The sequence below is a fragment of the Indicator indicator genome, chromosome 3, assembly GCF_027791375.1.
Source record: "Indicator indicator isolate 239-I01 chromosome 3, UM_Iind_1.1, whole genome shotgun sequence".
NCBI classification, from domain to species: domain Eukaryota; kingdom Metazoa; phylum Chordata; class Aves; order Piciformes; family Indicatoridae; genus Indicator; species Indicator indicator.
The window spans coordinates 1,126,601-1,145,017 of NC_072012.1; the positions used below are offsets into that span (position 1 = coordinate 1,126,601).

Consider the following 18,417-nt stretch of genomic DNA (forward strand, 5'->3'; position numbering starts at 1 on the left):
TATCACTGAAGAATAAAAAACCACCAAGAAAATAATCCCAAGAGTAGAAATGATCCCTAACTAGGTACTCTGGGCTGCAGCAAGAGAAGTGTGGCCAGCAGGGCCAGGGAGGGGATTCTCCCCCTCTGCTCCACTCTGCTCAGACCCCACCTGGAGCTGTGTGTCCAGTTCTGGAGCCTCTGTTACAAGAAGGATCTGGAGGTGTTGGAAGGTGTCCAGAGAAGGGCCACGAGGATGAGCAGAGGGCTGGAGCTGCTCTGCTCTGGAGACAGACTGAGAGAGTTGGGGCTGTTCAGTTTGGAGAAGAAAAGGCTCTGAGGAGACCTTCTTGTGGCCTTCCAGTATCTGAAGGGGGCTGCAAGAAAGCTGGGGAGGGGCTTTTGAGGGTGTCAGGGAGTGACAGGACTGGAGGGAATAGAGCAAAATTAGAAACAAGAAAGCTTAGGATCTCAGGTAGTGACAGGACTAGAGGGAATGGAATAAAGCTGGAAGGAAGGAGATTCAGACTGGATGTGAGGAAGAAGTTCTTCCCCATGAAAGTGGTGAGAGCCTGGAATGGGTTGTCCAGGGAGGTGGTTGAGGCCCCATCCCTGGAGGTGTTTAAGGCCAGGCTGGATGAGGCTCTGGCCAGCCTGATGTAGTGTGAGGTGTCCCTGCCCATGGCAGGGGGGTTGGAACTGGATGGTCCTTGAGGTCCCCTCCAACCCTAACAACTCTATGATTCTAAAAGAATGGAAACAAGCATTTGCTTCCTGGCTCAGGAGTTGGCCTCCTCTTCACTTGCAGTCTGGAATCTGGGCACACAGCAATTTAAACAGATGAAACACTGCATTTTGCAAAGAATTTAGTCTCTGAGTCTCAGGTGCTGAAAAGAAAGCACAGCCAGGATTATGGCTGAAGTGTGTATGGAGAATGGAAGACACATTTTGGGTGACACTTTTTTTACTCTGGTGCCAGAAAACCCACTTATATTCTTTGAATTTAGCTCACAATTTTCTTTCTTGTTAAAAAAAATTCCTATTCATCAAGAGCTATGACAAAATCTGTTAGAAGAAGTTAAATTCTTCTGAACTGCACAAATCCTGAATAGCTTTATTGTCAGTGAAGTCATAGCACTGGCCACTAGAGGAAACAAAGCAATAAAAATACTTTGTTCCCAAAATGTTTTCCCAGGCTTTCAGTATCAACCATGGTAAGGGCACTAAAGCAGAGATTATGAGATAAAAAATAAAAGTTCAGAAGTGAATAAAATAACCATTCACACTCAAATCAGAAAAAAAAAATACTCACTTTTTTTCATTAGCAATTGATTCTCATCACCAAGTGTATTTTAAAACAGGAGAAAGAGGTAGCCCTGTTTCTCCTCACCCACTGCCAGCAAGAAGTTGAAACAACAGAAGAACTGAGTTGCCTGAATCAAAGCAGCTATTTCAGGCTTGCTTCTTTGTCTTGGTTTAGCTCAGAGCTGACAGAAAATAAATTTTTACCCCTCCCAAAAAAGGGTGAAATAAAAAACTCGCCACCCAGAACTGGAAATACAAGTGGATGTACTATGTACAAATCTTCACACTCTGCATGGATGCCAAACAGCCCAATTCACATTTCACCTTACAAGCAGCTCACTAAGCCAAAAGCCTTCCAACAACCCCAGGCTTCAATACCCCCCCTGACCTCCCACCCTTCCTCCTTACCCTCCACCCTCCACCCCCCAGGCTAGGCTGCATGGCTCTGTGTGCTGGGTTACACCAATCCCTGATGGGGGCTGAAAGAACCCAGCTCCCAGCTGGACAAAAGAAATTTGACCCTGGTGGGCAGAGAGAGACTTGGTTTTCCCCCTCCCAGGAGGAGGGGTCCCCTGGGTCAAAGGTGTTCTATTCCACTCCCTTTACCTGTCCAGCAAGCCTATAAAAAGGGCAGACAGCTTTTACTGCTCTCCCTTTCTTGCCTTGCCTGCTCGAGAGGTCATCTGCTGCTGCTGTGCTGCTGCTGCTGCTTTCCTGCATTTGATTGTGTGGTGGGGGCTTACTTTCCAAGATGCATCAACACCTTCTAAAGAACTGAATCCACTTCCACCCAGGGAATACAAGGCCAGCCAGGCTTGGTTTTGTGTATTTTCCTATTTATCCTTACCCCTTACCTTTGTGAACTCTCCCTGTTATTGCTACATTCCTCTTTTACTTCCAAACCCATTCCAGACTATTTCTGTAATGAATTTACCTCTCATTTTCCCTACCCGACTTTGTTTTACCTCACCTTACCGGGAAAGGGAGAGGGAGGAATCTCAACCCGTTACCATTTGGGCTTTTAGACTCCGGGTAAAGCTCAGACCAGTACACTCTGTTACAAAGCTATCTTTGTCAAGACTGAGGCAGACAGCAAACCTTCCCCACGCTGCAAGAGAGAAGAGATCTGTGCTTGGAAGGGAGAGAGAGGCAGAAAAAAGGCCAGAAAAAGGGCTGAGTGATCTCTGCACTCAGCTTGTATAGCAGATACAGGGCTGGTGGGATAAAATAACAGAGATTCCAGGTTCCTGTGTCTATGTAGTCCCTTGGAGGACTGTCAGCCCTCTGGTTCTTGAAGGTGTCTAACCTTGATCTACCACACTTGTTTCATAGCCCTAATGTAAATTAAAGTCATGAACTCGAATCATCTGTTACCTTTCTCTAGAAGTGTGCTGGCATTGCAGATCTGTTCTTCACCATCCCCAGCAGATGTTGCAGCTCTCACTTTAAATTGGTAAGTCATATTGGAAACCAGGTTTCTGAAAGTCTGCACTGTATCATGGGGTGAAAGAGAGGTAGAATTTCCTCCCACTGTTATGGTGTAACGAGTGATGATGCCGTTGGATGAAGCAGGAGGGTCCCACTGCACTAGGATCGATTGCCAACTTGTTGCAATGCACTGAACGTTCTGGACAGCTTCTGGAACTTAAAAGATACACAGACACCAAAGATTAACATTCCCCCACAGTTGAAATGGTAATCACAGAACAATATTCTCAGAGGAGCACACCTGATGTTGGCAGTGAAGGTCAAGCATTCCAGTGGCAGACAAACTGGTAGAAGCAACACACCAAGAGAACAAAACCATGCTTTTGTCCTCCTTAGCCAGGTCATTTCCAAATAACATGAACATAACTGAAGCTGGTATTGAAACAGCAGAGGCCATCCATCCTGTTTTCTCCTACTCCTGTGCTCCAGTTTAATTTCACAATATCACAGTACATTAGAGGTTGGAAGGGATCTCCAGAGATCATCCAGTCCAACCCCACTGCCAGAGCAGAAGCACCCAAGGCAGGCTACACAGGAATGCATCCAGCAAGGTTTTGAAAGTCTCTAGAGAAGGAGTCTCCACAACCTCTCTGGGCAGCCTGCTCCAGGGCTCTCTCACCCTCACTCCAAAGAAGTTTCTCCTTATCTTGAGCTGAAACCTTCTTTGTTCAAGTTTGTCTCCATTGCTCCTTGGCTTATTCCTGTGCACCACCCAAAAGAGCCTGGCCGCCCCCCGCAGCTCTTGAGAGACATTGATCAGATCCCTCTCAGCCTTCTCTTCTCCAGACTAAACAGCCCCAGGGCTCTCAGTCTCTCTTCACAGGGGAGATGCTCAAGTCCCCTAAGCAGCCTCCTGGCTCTCCCTTGGACTCTCTCCAGCAGGTCTCTGTCTCTCTTGATCTGGGAAGCCCAAAACTGGACACAGGATTGCAGGTGTGGTCTGAGCAGGGCAGAGCAGAGGGGAGAAAAACTTCCCTAGCCCTGCTGGCCACACTTTTCTTGCTGCACCCCAGGCTGCCATTGGCTCTCTTGGCCACAAGGGCACATTGCTGTCCCATGCAGAACTTGCTGCCCACCAGCACTCCAAGGTCTTTCTCTGTGGAGCTGCTCTTCAGCAGGGTAGCCCCTGACCTTTACTGTTGCATATCTGCTACAGTTTTGAACACTTTCCCAAACTCACAGAGCTCCCAAGGTCTCTCTGTGGAACATTGAATGTTTTTTTTTCACATGATTCAGTTTTTTCACATGTCAGAACTGCACATAATTAATTAATGAAGCCAGCTATATTGTGTAGTCCTCTCCAGCTGTGAGGAAGAATAAGATCTAACAGATCAGAATATTTACTTAGTAGCTGACTTCCCTTCCTAAAATAAATTATTAAAAATATTCCAACATTTTGGTGTGTTTAATACAATTTCCACTTCATTTGCCAGCCTTTTGTCCAGCTGCTTTTGATACTGCTGAAGTTTCAGTTGTTTTCACAGGGATCCCAATTATCACTTTGATCTGCAAAGACTGAGAGCTGTCTAATTTTCCTCCCTTTGTCTGTGATGCTATTAAAAGATTTATAGTAGAATTTTCCTCCCTTTATCTGTGATGCTATTAAAAGATTTATAGTAGCCCTGTAAGCCTCTCCTTTCAGATGAGGACATTTCTAATTCTACACTTCCGACTTCAAACTTCAAACTCATCCTATCCACTGCAGCAGGAATGTGAAATGGCTTGGACACAGGCAGAGGGCAATGAGGGAGTGTTGTGCTCTCTTTTCTTTGGAGAAAAGAGGAAGGTTGTTCACCCATACAAGGCAAAGAGACACCTAACTCCAGCTTAGACAAGGTCACATCTAACCTGATTCCATTGTTGTGAACTGGACAGCATTACTGAACTGGTTTCCATTCCCAAGCTTGGTAAACGCAGAGATGCTGATCAAATAGGGGCTGAATGGTTCCAGTCCAACCAGGTTTGCCTCATGGTTTGAACCTGAAATGTTCTTAAGGGAGGAAAAACTTTTAGTATGCAATGAATCTATGGCAAATATTGTGGGCCTCACCTTGAACCCCCTGAAATGAAGAGAAAATTTAGAGTGATGGTCTTGCCTGTTCTACTCAGAGGAGTAGCCTTCATTCAAAGTAGTCCCTGAGCTCAACCAGAAAGAATGCAGGGTCAAATTCTTTCTTTCTCTTCTGTTCACTGTGGCTTGTGAGAAAGATATGCCAGAGGATGGTATCATAAATATCACTGCTGAAACAGATGAACTTCACATATGCCTTTTTTACCAGTATGGAAAACTGTCACCTCTACACAGCCACATCAACCACCCTCCCACCCCCGCCCCTTCTACTTCAGTACTACACCTCTGCAACAGAAGAGGTCATAGGTCATAGCATCTCATTTCTTTCACTTAACCTGACCTAGACGCACAGAGTGATGAAGAGCTTCAAAAGAAGCTAAAAAAAAACCCAGTTAATTCCTGGTGGGTGTTTTTCCCAGAACAGGCAAGGTATATTTCGTGCAAAAGTTTGAGAGATCTATAATAGTAGCAGGGGAAGACTTGAATTCCAGCAAGAAAATTTGCTGAACATCTTGTGGGATCCAAGACAGGAGAATTTTTGTGCCTAACTACAGTACTCCTATACAAATAGTTCTCCTTGTCTTGCTGCCACAATCTAAATCTATTTTCATGCCCATAAAACATTACCAAACATGAAGAAACATAAGATGTAGCTCATCATGCATGTAGATGCATTCAAGTGCTCTGGACAGTTTATGTATTCTAATTGGGTTTGAGTCTGCCTCAGGTGGACAGTGGAGAATAATCTTTGGTGGTCTCCATGAGCACCCAAAGAACCTGTGGCTGCAGGAGCTGCTTTTCCTCTCATGTATGCACACTGTGCTCCCCCTCTTCCCAGCATTATGGAAGAGTCTGGGGTGATGCCAACAACTTCATTCCACAATGGGGAATAACAGCAGGTGACATTAAGGGTAAGATCCCCCTTGGGGACTGATTCTGCAATGCATATGCTTAACAGCACAAGCAGTTTCCCTGCATGCAAGTGCCTGTAGCAGGAACTGTACTGCTGGAGGAGTTGGAGTACTGAAGCTCCTCACAGTCCCCTTGCACTGTATGCCTTAAACTCCTGTCTCACTGCATCAAGGTCTTCTCCTTGCAGCTTTTACAAGTGTCTGGAGTGAACTGAACTCACTATGTAGTTATCTGTGCCAAAGATGAAGTCCTGACCTCAGCCTCCTGCCCTTACAGTTCACTGTGCATTTCTTGATGCCATCCATGGAAACAGATTTAAGCAGCTTATAAATGCCTTGATCGATTGTTGTATATAACTTGTTAGCATTTATTGAAGTCAAAAACATTTCAGTTATCTGTAGTCTGCAAAAATAAAGAAGTGCAAACTCCTGGGGAATTCTAAATCATTTTACAAGATGACTAGGAATGTCTGGTTTTTTTCTTTATCAATCTGGAAAGTCCACAGACACTAAATTGCTAAACAAAGGTAGCCACAAAGCAAGTAAATTCTTGTTTTCTAGCATCAAACTTACACTGAAATAAAGGTTAATAAAGCTCATTGTTAATCAAATATCCAAAGCTTAAAGGAGATTAAAATCTAACCTTTGTTTTTCTTTCCTGTCTGATTTTAAAACTTGAATTACAGCCATGGTGGGACGGTAAGTAAACTGTCCTAACTGAGAGGAATTCAGAGGAGCTCCATAATTCTAGGAGCATAACAGCCACCTAAAATATTTGTCATGTATTTTGCTCATAAAGCATGAAAAAGAAATAAGAGTATTTAAAAAATGAGACACTGTTAGTTATAAACCATACCTGATAAAAGATTTTTTCGGTATTGTTCTGATAAATCTTAAAATTGTATCTCACAATAACACCATTTGGCTGGGGACTCGGATCCCATTTGAGACACACAGAGTCTGCAGTGTAGCTGGTAATGGTCAGATTCTGAGGTGGGGCTAATGGCACTGCAAAAAGAGAAATTCTGCTGAGTTCCAAGTTGCAAACAATCCAGGTCACAACAAGCACTTTTGAGAAGCAGGAGGACAGATGTAATTTTGTTATTATTTGCACCTGAGCTCAACAAAACAGAGCTGCATTGCTACTTTAATCTTTTTCTTTGGTCTGCAACAAATTCCATTAATCTGGAATAACTATCTAGTCAGCAAGGGACCTTCTTAGAGATCTAATAGATCAATTGATCACTTCCACACTCCCATTGTCAGAACTAAGGCATTTTACCAAAGTCATGCTATAAATTTCTGGAATGTGATGTACTTCATTTCCTACATCCCCTGTTGAGTGTGTTTACAAGGTAAGGCATTGACCATGCAAGTGAAAGGAGGCCCAAGTAAAGGAGACCTAGGTCAATGTGTTAGAAATATTTCCACATGCTATCATTTTCCAGTGGTGTGAGGGGATGCAGACAAAGGTATTGTTGCTTGCATCAAACTCCCTGCACTTGGCCAACTGGCTTACATTCCAAAAGCAAAGATCACTTCTCCTTGGGAGATATTTTTGTAATCCTATGCAGAATATGACTTCCTCTGGCACAGTTATCCTGGGAGGAGGGGTAGCTCAAAAAAAGATTTTCCTTGCAGCATTTCCTTCTTCTGAAAACTCTTCACGCTCAGACCAATTGGAAATCGATCCTTTGTCTCAACTCTCTCCAGGTCTATGTTTAGATCTAAGATAGGTACAGTAACCCAGGACCAATATTTCACACTTGCTTCCAGTTTAATTTGCTCACCTGACTCATCTGTGTAGAACTCAAGCATGGCAAACGGACCAAGTCCTTTTATTGTTCTTGCAGCTGCATAAATGCTGTATAACGTGAATGGTAGAAGGTCTTCCAAGATGATAAAATTATTGGTGGTAGAGAATGAATTATTCCTTTCTGGCCCAAATAAATTTAAATCATAACTTATTATAATACCACATGGCTTAGCAGGAGGGTCCCATGAAAGCATAACTGAGGTAGTGGAGAGATTGGAAAATGTTCTGATTATAGGTGCTGATTCTGGGACTACATGAAGAAATAAGAAAGAAAAAAAAAATGAGGATAATAGGAATTACAATGAAAAATGTGGTTTAACTAACATCAGTTAAAATTGTGCTCTGAGGGGAAAGTTATATTTATGGTCTCAACATAGAAATGTGTAGAATCATAGAATTGTCAGGGTTGGAAGGGACCTCAAGGATCAGCCAGTTCCAACCCCTCACACTACAGCAGGTTACTCACAGCCACATCCAGCCTGCCCTTCAAAACCTCCAGGGATGAGGCTTCCACCACCTCTGGGTAACCTCTTCAAGTGTCTCACCACCCTCATGGGGAAGAATTTCTTCGTAACATCCAACCTTAATCTAGCTTTGCTCCATTCCCCCTATTCCTAGCACTACCTGACACCCTAAAAAGTCCCTCAGCAAAAGCAGTTGTAGCAGTTGTTTGTGTTGTTGTATAAAAAAGAATTATAAGTCATAAGAGAAAAATACAACATTATTTTTTGACTTTTAGAAAGCCTTTCATTCCAGCCCCCTGCATTTCATTGGGAATTAATAACATACACTTCTCTTACCATCTTCATCTGTTCTGATATGCAGACTGAGAGCATGCAGTTCAGAAGCTCCTTTTTCAGTGGCTGGTGTGATTTTCAGAATGTAATCAGTGTATTTCTCCAGATGGTCCAAAACGATGCTTGTGGTGTAGGTAAGGAAAGACTTCATCATTTTATTGGTTCCCAGTTGCAGTAAACTTAGAGAAACATGAAAGAAGACTAAGCCATTTGGTTGGGATGGTGGAAGCCAGCTTACATTTACAGAGGATGAGGAAATGTTTTGATAGACCAGATTTTCAACACAACCATCTGGAACTACGAGAGACAATAAGCAAAAATACAAATGCATGGATTATGGTCATAAAGCATCCAAAACAGAAATCAATGCTTGAAGTAGGATTAGTCATCTGCCATCTTTTGCAAGGCTTTTAAAAGTCATTTCCCTTCTACCAGGAAAAGCAAAATATTTTGAAGACATATAGGTTATAACTGGTGTTTAAATTAGTCTTAATGATGGCTTCAGACAATACTTTTATTGCTTATATCCAAAGAAGAAGCTTGTGAGCTGTGTTCTTACTATTACAGACTGAAAACTTAGGTCAAAATATCTTCCTTGAAAAGAAAATGACTGCAATACTCAAAATAGTGCTTGCTGGATTTTATTTTTTTTTAACATTACCATCATAAGAGTAAAAAAAAAATGAAGTGAGAGAGTATTTAATCAATGGAATCACTGATAAGCATTAAAAAAGTTATCAACTTACTATCCTGATCTGTATACACATCTATCATGCCACTGGTTTCATTTCCATCTCCAAAGGCTGTGCTTGCAGTTAACCACATGTTGTAGTGGCTGTATTTTGCCAGGTCATCCAGAACTGCAGAGTGGGACATGCTGACATTGCTCTTGGTATCAGAACTTGTAAAATTCTAAAGTGGAGGAGGAAAAAAAAAATACTGCCATTGGAATTGTTATTTATTCAGCGATTTTTATGTCTGCTTTTCCATGTAGCCATCTGTGTTGGGTTATAGACATCCTTGATGGGGGCTGAAAAAGAACCCAGCCCCCAGGTGGACAAAAGAAACTTGATCCAGGTGGGCAGAGAGAGAGACTTGGTTTTCCCCCTCTGAGGAGGAGGGGTCCCCTGGTCAAAGGGCATCTATTATCATAAAATCAACCAGGTTGGAACAGACCTCCAAGATCATCCAGTCCAACCAATCACCCAGCCCTAAGCAATCAACCAGAGCATGACACTAAGTGCCCCATCCAGGCTTCTCTTGAACGTCTCCAGCAATGGTGACTCCACCACCTCCCCAGGCAGCACATTCCAAGGGCCAATCACCCTCTCTGTGAAGAACTTCCTCCTGATATCCAGCCTAGACCTTCCCTGGCACAACTTGAGACTGTGTCCTCTTGTTCTGGTGCTGGTTGCCTGGGAGAAGAGACCAACCCCCACCTGGCTACAACCTCCCTTCAGGTACTGGCAGGCTGCTCTTAGGTCTCCCTGGAGCCTTCTCTTCTCCAGTCTGAACACCCTCAGCTCCCTCAGCCTGTCCTCACAGCAGAGCTGCTCCAACTCCTGATCCTTTTCATGGCCCTCCTCTGGACCCTCTCCATCAGGTCCATGTCCTTCCTATATTGAGGGCTCCAAACCTGTACAGATACCCCAGGTATCTGAAGAACTACTTTTCCTACAGTCATTAGGGCTCACATAACATAAATAAAGGGTTTGTTTGGCAGTGTTAGAGTTTGAAACTAAAATTTAGTTGTAAACAGAATGTCCCCCAGGTTTCAGCCAGTTCGAGGGAGGTGGACTCCTCAGAATACACATTATTATAATAAGTCCATCTAATTCAACTGGCCTGAAGAATAATAACAACAGACACCTTAAAATCCTTTCACTGGAGTATTGAAAACCTCATAGCTTGCAGCAGAGTTTGTTTGCACTCTTTCTTTTTTTTGCCTGCTTGCTCTGCTTTGGTTTTTGGGTTGTACTCCCTCTGACCTTGGGCTTTCTCTGTGTTGCTTCTCTAAAGGTACAGGGGGGGGCTGAGAGGGAGCCTGAGGTTTGTACAGGTGTCTTGGGCCCTTTGTCCCCAAGAGGGGACAAGGAGCTCAATCAAAGGTACAGGGGGGTCCTGTGCTGTTGTTATGCTATATATATATATACACACACACACACACACACATATGTATGCTTTATAGTATATATATAAAGAGAAAGATTTATATATATAGATATATAGTTAGATATATAGATATCTAGTTATATATAGAGATATATAGTTATATATATAGATATATAGTTAGATATATAGATATCTAGTTATATAGATATAGAGTTATACAGATATATAGTTATATAGATATCTAGTTATATAGATATATAGTTTTATAGATATATAGTTATATAGACATATATATAGATATATAGATATATAGATATGTAGATATATAGATATATAGTTATATAGATATATAGATATATAACATGTATATGTATGTGTGTGTGTATATATATATAACTATATGTAAATACACTCTGTATATGTTTGTTGCCCTTTATACTGTTATATTTAGTTTCTTTTGTAAATACAATTCCATTTTTACTTCCAAGTTCTGAGTGTGGTGAGATCTGCTCTCTGGGGCAGATTGCCAAAAGAATAAGTTATTTGGGGGGGGGGATCTAATTCGACCCATAACAGGCAGTGAAAATGTCATGCCTTTGTTTTAATGCAGAAGAGAAACTGGATAAATGGTCAGGATAAACTTCTATATCCACACCTATTTCCAGACAAAGCACACTGTTGGGTTTTCCTGAAAGATTAGGTTAAGTCAGCACTAAGAAATTCGACTGAAATTGATGGTTTTCTTCTAAAAGTAGCTGGAAGCTCAGACTACCTTCACATAACTAACTGGGAAAGGCTGGGAAAAGCTTTGCTTTATACTTGGGTAGGGTAGAGATACAAGAAAGAAAGGGCTAAATGGTAAAGTATTCAACTAAACTTTTTGATGTTCAACCACAGTCTGACAAAAAAAACCCAAAACCCTTCTGATCCAGAGACATTATTCTACTATCCTCTTGCCAAGAGATGTTGCCATAATTAATAATTAGCAATTGAAAATATCGAATAAGATTTTAAAAAACATTTTTTTAATACCTTAAACAATTTTCTGAGTTTTCAAGTTAAAACTGTCAGATGCCATGCCAAGTTTTGATTCTAGATTTAATGGGAGTGTATTCATAAAGCATTTAGTCATTTAGTCAGCTGTCTGCCAGTTAACGACTCAGTGAACCAATGTTGGCTTTTTGGAAGCTCAACTAAAGCTGTTTTAAGAGGTAGTCCTCTTCCTATGAGGAGCCCAAGGTAAGAGTAAGGGTCAGCAGGAAAATCTGTGTGGGTTCGAACTGGGAAAAGATGAAACTTGCACTAATTGTGCCCTGGGGCTAGAACACTGCAGGAAGTTGTACAATTAACTGTGGCCGCAGATGAAAGCAAACAGCTTAGGATCTTTGGCTACAGATGAAGAAATTCTTCCTTCTGTCTCTTTCTTCATCCATACATGAAAGAAGGTTTGACATAACAGAGTATCAGATTATTGAAAGCAGTTAAGTGTAAGCAATACACACAGGCCATGAAAGTGGCAGCAGAAAGTGGCATCCTCCTCAGCTCCGGAAGCAGCAGAAATTTCCAGTGGCATAAAGCTGTCATTAAATGTACACAGAAAACAGAGTGCTCCTCTTCTTCACTGTTAACCTTGTTCACCTCTTCTGTTCCCTTCTTTAGGTTCATTCTATTGCAGTGGGGGTTTTTTGGAGTTAAGAGCATCACATATTTGACTCTGGCATTCAAGTGAGAGTGGTGACACAGTGAGGACTAATCCAAGCCATCTCTCAAGCTGTGTAGTGCCCACTGTTCCAGAACCAGGCTAAGTCTCTGCACCTGTGGTAGTTTTAGGCTGCACCTTTTAAATTTTCCACAGATCTTGAGCAGAAAGTGGTAGAATGAAAATAAATCACCATTGGGTGTAGAAAGGAAAACAATGATAGTTCTAAACAATCCCATTGGAGAGACAATGGTCTTGAACTAGTTGTGCAAAACAATTTCTCTCGGCTTCTCCACTCTGGGAGATACTAACTTTGTGCTTCTGCTGGATTCTGCTTGACCTTGGCTGCATTGTTTTGGCTAAGTTCTAATGTCTCTGCTCTTTTCTCTTGTCCCTTTGTGTCCAAGAGGGTAAGGAGGGGGGCAGTTGTGGGAACCTATTAACAGCTCCCCAGGTTTTGGCCAGGGGGGTTCTTGTGCTGTTTACAAATTGTAAATACCTGTAAATACTGTAAATTTTGTACATAACCATTGCATTCCATTGTAGATTGTAGTTTTGCTTGTAAATACAGCTTCATTTACCTTCAACTGGGCAGGTTTGGCAAATTTAATGGTGGGGGAATTTTCAGCCTACCACAGCATCCCAAGAGCAGACCAAGCTGAATTTCACTCTGAACTGTATCCAGTCATATTCACTCAGGCTGGCTTGAAGTACAGGACTTGCATGATTTGGGGTCTCCTGTTCATCCCTTGAAGGGCTGGGGCTTACTGGTTCTATTCATCTTCTGGTTCCCCTGTCTGGTTTGGCAGGGTAGGACAGTTGTCAACTTTACAGAAACTTTTACACTGGAGAACTTTCTCCAAGCATAGATTTATATTTGTGCTTAGCACCTTTCCTTCTTTATTGCTAACCAAAACACAATACAGTAAGATAGAATGAGTTGATTCAAGGCAAAGATACCTCTTATAGATCAGTATTAACAATGAGATAATTACTTCCAAAGATTCTTTGACTTCTTTACTTGATGAAAGTGAGGATGTGAGGGGTATGATGGCTTCAAGCACCATCTGAGGCATCGTAGAGCAAAACCTGCAAAGCTGCTGTTGCAAAAACAGTGAAAGCTCAAACTGGAGGAGTCCAGAAGCACCATGGAGAAGTGATATGAAAAAGAGGAACAGTGTCATGCCATCTGTGTAGGAAGTGCCCTCCCTGAGAACACGTGCCATGTCTTTACTGCACTGCAGCAGAGTAGTGAACATAAACCAAAAGGAAGAATTTTCCCTAGACCTGTGGCAGTGGAAGATGGAAGGTTAAACTGAACTTGAAACTAGCCTAGTGCAGGGGACAGAATCATAGAATGATAGAATCGTAGAATCAGGCAGGGTTGGAAGGGACTTCAAGGATCATCCAGTTCCAACCTCCCTGCCATGGGCAGGGACACCTCACATTAGATCAGGCTGCTAGAGCCTCATCCAGCCTGGCCCTTAAACACCTCCAAGGATGGGGTCTCAACCACCTCCCTGGGCAACCTATTCCAGGCTCTCACCACTCTCATGGGGAAGAACTTCTTCCTCACATCCAATCTAAATCTCCCCACTTTCAGCTTGGATCCATTCCCCCCAGTCCTGTCACTACCTGAGATCCTAGACAGTCCCTCCCCAGCTTTCTTGTAGTCCCCTTCAGATCCTGGAAGGCCACAAGAAGGTCACCTCAGAGCCTTCTCTTCTCCAGACTGCAGAGCCCCAACTCTTTCAGTCTGTCCTCATAGGAGAGGTGCTCCAGCCCTCTGCTCATCCTGGTGGCCCTTCTCTGGACACCTTCCAGCATGTCCTCCATATCCCTCTTGTACTAGGGGCTCCTGAACTGGAGCATTCTTCTATTTCACAGAATCACACAGAATGGTCCAGGCCAGAAGGGACCTCCAAAGCTCATCCAGTCCAACCTCCCTGCACACATCAGGGACATCCCCAACTAGATCAGGCTGCCCCGAGCCTCCTCCAGCTTCACCTTCAATATCTCCAGGGAAGGAGCCTCAATCACCTCCCTGGGAAACCTCTTCCAGTGTTCCACCACCCTCACAGGAAAGCACTTGTTCCTAACATCCAATCTCAATCTGCTCTGCTCTAGTTTGAAGCCATTGTCCCTCATCCTGTCCCTGCAGGCCTTTGCAAACAGTCTCTCTGCAGCCTTCCTGCAGCCCCCCTCAGGTCCTGGCAGGCTGCTATTAGGTCTCCCCAGAGCCTCCTCTATAGCAGTAGAGAGAATTTTTCCTGTATGTTTCTTCACAGATTTATATTTCTTTCTTTTCTTCCATGTGTGTAAAGCTTGGGACCAAAAACCTGTGAAAAAAGCTTATTTCTTCCAATTATATTTCTCTATCATAATACAGTCTTAAAAAGGAGAACAAAAAAAAAAATCTATATGTACAATTAATAATGTGGTACATAATTAAGGAGGACAACAGTAAAAAAAAAAAAAATAAATGAAACAACTTGCCAGGAAATGTGCTGGTCAACCAAAAATGATAAATAACATTTTGTTTGTCTTTTATGCTTTAACTTAGGACTTCCAATAGCTTTGCTTCAATATAAGAAACAGTAATTTCCTTTTGAGAGTAACAAAAAAAAGTGAAATTATAATAATTATTATAATGGTAATGATAATGATAATGATAATGATAATGATAATGATGATGATGATAATAATAATAATAATAATAATAATAATAATAATAATAATAATAATAATAATAATAATAATAATAATAATGTATTCACTACTTTGACCTTATCATCTTCCTTTCAGAACTGCACACACATGCATGAAAAAGTAAACCCAGAACTGTTACAGAAATTTATTCAAACTCTCAGATTAGACTAAAATAAAGGCTCTAAGGTTGTGCAGTGAATCTCCCTGGAGGGAGGTTGTCCTTGCTAACAAGTGACAGAACTAAAGGAGATGGTTCCAAGCTGCACCAGGGGAGGTTCAGGCTGGATATTAGGAAATATTTCCTCACTTAAAAGGTTCTCAAACATTGGAAAGTTCTGCCCAGGGCAGTGGTGGAGTCACCATCCCTGGGGATGTTCAAGCAGCCTGTGGAGCTGGTGCTTAGGGCCATGGTTTAGTGTTGACCCTGCAGTGCTAGGTCAAGGGTTGCACTCAAAGATCTTTGAGATCTCTTCCAACCAGACGTATTCTGTGATTCTGTAATGTGCCTCACGTCTATCTATAAATCCTGTTGTCGTGGTTCAGAGCAGGGCAGACTGTTCTAATGCCCCCGAGGCAAGAGCAGACCTCTCCACACACAGGATTGGAGTATTGGGAAGTTTCAGCAGCAAAGCTTTTCACAAGCTACAGTCCTGCAATGTTACAATGCACAGTGGTGAGCACAGCAAAGCACAGGAAAGACAAAGGAATGCAGGGTCTGGGTTTAACACAGAAGCTCATTAAGCCAAAAGCTTCACACAAAATCCTCCACCAAATCAGACCCAACCCCAGGACTCCTCTCCCCACATGGGGTTCAACATAAGTCCCAGGGCTCTTTCTTTCCCCCAATTGCTAGGCTGGGTTCAGGCTGGCCAGGTCTGAAATTTCCTTCCCTCAGTCCCTGGGACTAGGGCCAAGGAGGCCAAGGTTGTTCAGGCAATATTGAAGGCCACAGATAAGAGTGGAAGCATCCTCCCCCCACACCAGATAAGGGAGCTCACTGCATCCAGGGATGTGCAGAGGAGGAAAGAGAGAGCAACTGACTTCTCAGCCAGCCTCATAATGATGTTCATCATGACACCAGAAACATAACACAACAGGGGCTCTGAGTTTTGATCAGGAGACCTCTGCACAACAAAGAGTGGCAAAAAAATCTGTAAGTGGTATAGGAGAGTCTAGAGCCAGATGAATCACAGATAGCTATGTTGAGGTCTCCACATAGAAGGTGATACAACATTTCCATCTGCTGTATCATTTAGATTACTGTTCTTGGTCATACTGCTGCATAGAATCTATATATATGTGCTAAGGGACATAGTTTAGCACCAGATTTGGGAGAGTTAGATAATGGTTTGATCTGATGATCTTAAGGTCTTTTCCAACCAACATGATTCTATGATCCTACTCTATGTAGGATTTTTTGGAGGAAATACTTAATTTCCACTGAGCTGGATACTGCACATTGGAGGTCTGTACCTTTGTGGGTTTCTTTCTTAAAGCACCCAGCTCCAACTGGGACAGCAGTGCACATACATGCATGAGATGGGGGGTGTAGGTATGTAAAGATCAGCTTTGCAATAGAGAATATTAACCAAACCTGTTGGCTTCAATGTTTCATGATGTGAATGTCCAATGAGATTGCACAATGCAATACACACAGTTACAGCAGTCTGTATTTTCAAGTTCAAACACTGCCTTGTGATAAAGGAAATAGGAAAAAAACCCCAAACACTATAATGATAGCAATAAAAATCCTTAAATCTTTAATCACAGACTCACAGTCTCACAGTATATCAGAGGTTGGAAGGGACATCCAGAGATCATAAGGTCCAACCCCCCTGTCAGAGCAGCATCACTTAGGGTAGTCTGCACAGGAATGCATCCAGGTGGGTTTGGAAAGTGTCCAGAGAAGGAGACTCCACAACCCCCCTGGGGAGCCTGCTCCAGGGCTCTCTCACCCTCACTCTAGAGAAGTTTCTCCTCATCTTGAGCTGAAATCTTCCATGTTCAAGTTTGTCTCCATTGTTCCTTGGCTTATTGCTGTGCACCACCCAAAAGAGCCTGGCCCCCTCCACTTGACACCCACCCCTCAGCTCTTGAGAGACATTGATCAGATCCCTCTCAGCCTTCTCTTCTCCAGATTTAATGAATTATTAGAACACTTTTCTGTATTCTACAAAAGAAGAACATAAAAATAAGCTTACCTGTATGAATAGTCCTGAACTATTTTTGAAATAAACTGAGTAGTACAGAATATTTCCATTAGGCTTTTGAGGAGGAGTCCAAAATAGCATTATTGATGTGGAGGTAAGGTTGCTGTACACAACATCTTTTGGTGGATCACTTGGTGCTGGAAAAAAATGTTAAGTTTTAGCATACTTAACTCAAGGGTTTGTTTTTTTTTTTTACATTTTAGTGCCCAAGAAACACCTAGTATAGAATTTACAATGTCCTAGGTGAAATTAATTGTAGAAACATAGAAACATTCAGGTTGGAAAAGACTCTCAGGATCACCAAGTCCAACCCAGAACCCTATTCTACAAGGCTCACCTCTAAACCATAGCCCCAAGCACCACATTCAAACCACCTTGAAACACAACCAGGCTTGGGGACTCCACCACCTCCCTGGGCAGCACATTCCAATCCCTGACCAATCTTCCTGGGAATTTTTTTTCCCTCATATCCAGTCTAAAACATTTCTGATTATGGTATAAAAACTGCTTATGCAAGTGGTTAAATAAAATAGTAGAGTTAAATAATAATATTTTTAAAGCTAATTTTTCAAACACACATTTGCATTTTGCTGTATTTGTAAGCAGATACTCTCCTCCTACAGAATATGTCACAATGAAACCTCATTTGCAGACATGGAAACTGAATGAGTTTGGCCTCTGTGGTCCATACATAATTAAGAGGAAAAAATCTGATTTCTTTCAGAAAACCTAAATTAAAAGCCTTGTTCTCTCTCTGTTGATTATTAGCAGAGTTTAGGCTCCCAACTCATGTTGGTAAATTAGACTCTTAAGCTCAGATGCTATGATAATTTCTATGCTTTTTCCCCTTTCCTCATTCTATCAAATGTGCAAGAAGGACTCTTCAAGTCTTCTTCAATTAGCCTCTGCTCATATCTTGTAACCAAAGGTAGCACATGGTCCTTTGCAGTAGCGCAGTCATGTAGGAGACTCCAATTCAATTCCTTAAGAGAACTTCAATCCAAACCTCTCTCCATCCAGGAATGTTCTCTATACAACATGCAGTAGAGTGCTGGACACTGCAAGTTATTGCCTCTCTCTTTCTGTCTGCTGTTCTAGTTTTTATAAAAGGTTAAAGTATGAATTGGAGTTCCTACAAAAGCCTGTCCTAAAAAGCCAGTTCATGTTTCCATAAGAGCTTTGATAGCAAAGTCTGGGAACACCTACAGTCTGAAATCAAAGACAGTCTTTTGGGGGATGGCTTGGATAGACACTAATCGTAGAATCAGAGAATCAGAGAATGGTCCAGGCCAGAAGGGACCTCCAAAGTTCATCCAGTCCA

At 42.3% G+C, this 18,417-nt stretch overlaps 1 protein-coding gene across 1 annotated transcript in view; it reads right to left on the reverse strand.

The window, feature by feature from the left end:
- PTPRQ (protein tyrosine phosphatase receptor type Q) overlaps window positions 1-18,417 on the reverse strand; it is a 189,663-nt gene that overhangs the window by 88,607 nt on the left and 82,639 nt on the right. Inside the window, exons 28-34 of the mRNA XM_054399713.1 lie at window positions 17,088-17,233; window positions 9,113-9,278; window positions 8,370-8,663; window positions 7,544-7,819; window positions 6,610-6,761; window positions 4,620-4,761; window positions 2,658-2,927 (exon numbers count right to left, since the gene is read on the reverse strand). Coding sequence (XP_054255688.1) covers window positions 2,658-2,927; window positions 4,620-4,761; window positions 6,610-6,761; window positions 7,544-7,819; window positions 8,370-8,663; window positions 9,113-9,278; window positions 17,088-17,233 — 1,446 coding nt within the window. The remainder of the gene's footprint in view (window positions 1-2,657; window positions 2,928-4,619; window positions 4,762-6,609; window positions 6,762-7,543; window positions 7,820-8,369; window positions 8,664-9,112; window positions 9,279-17,087; window positions 17,234-18,417) is intronic.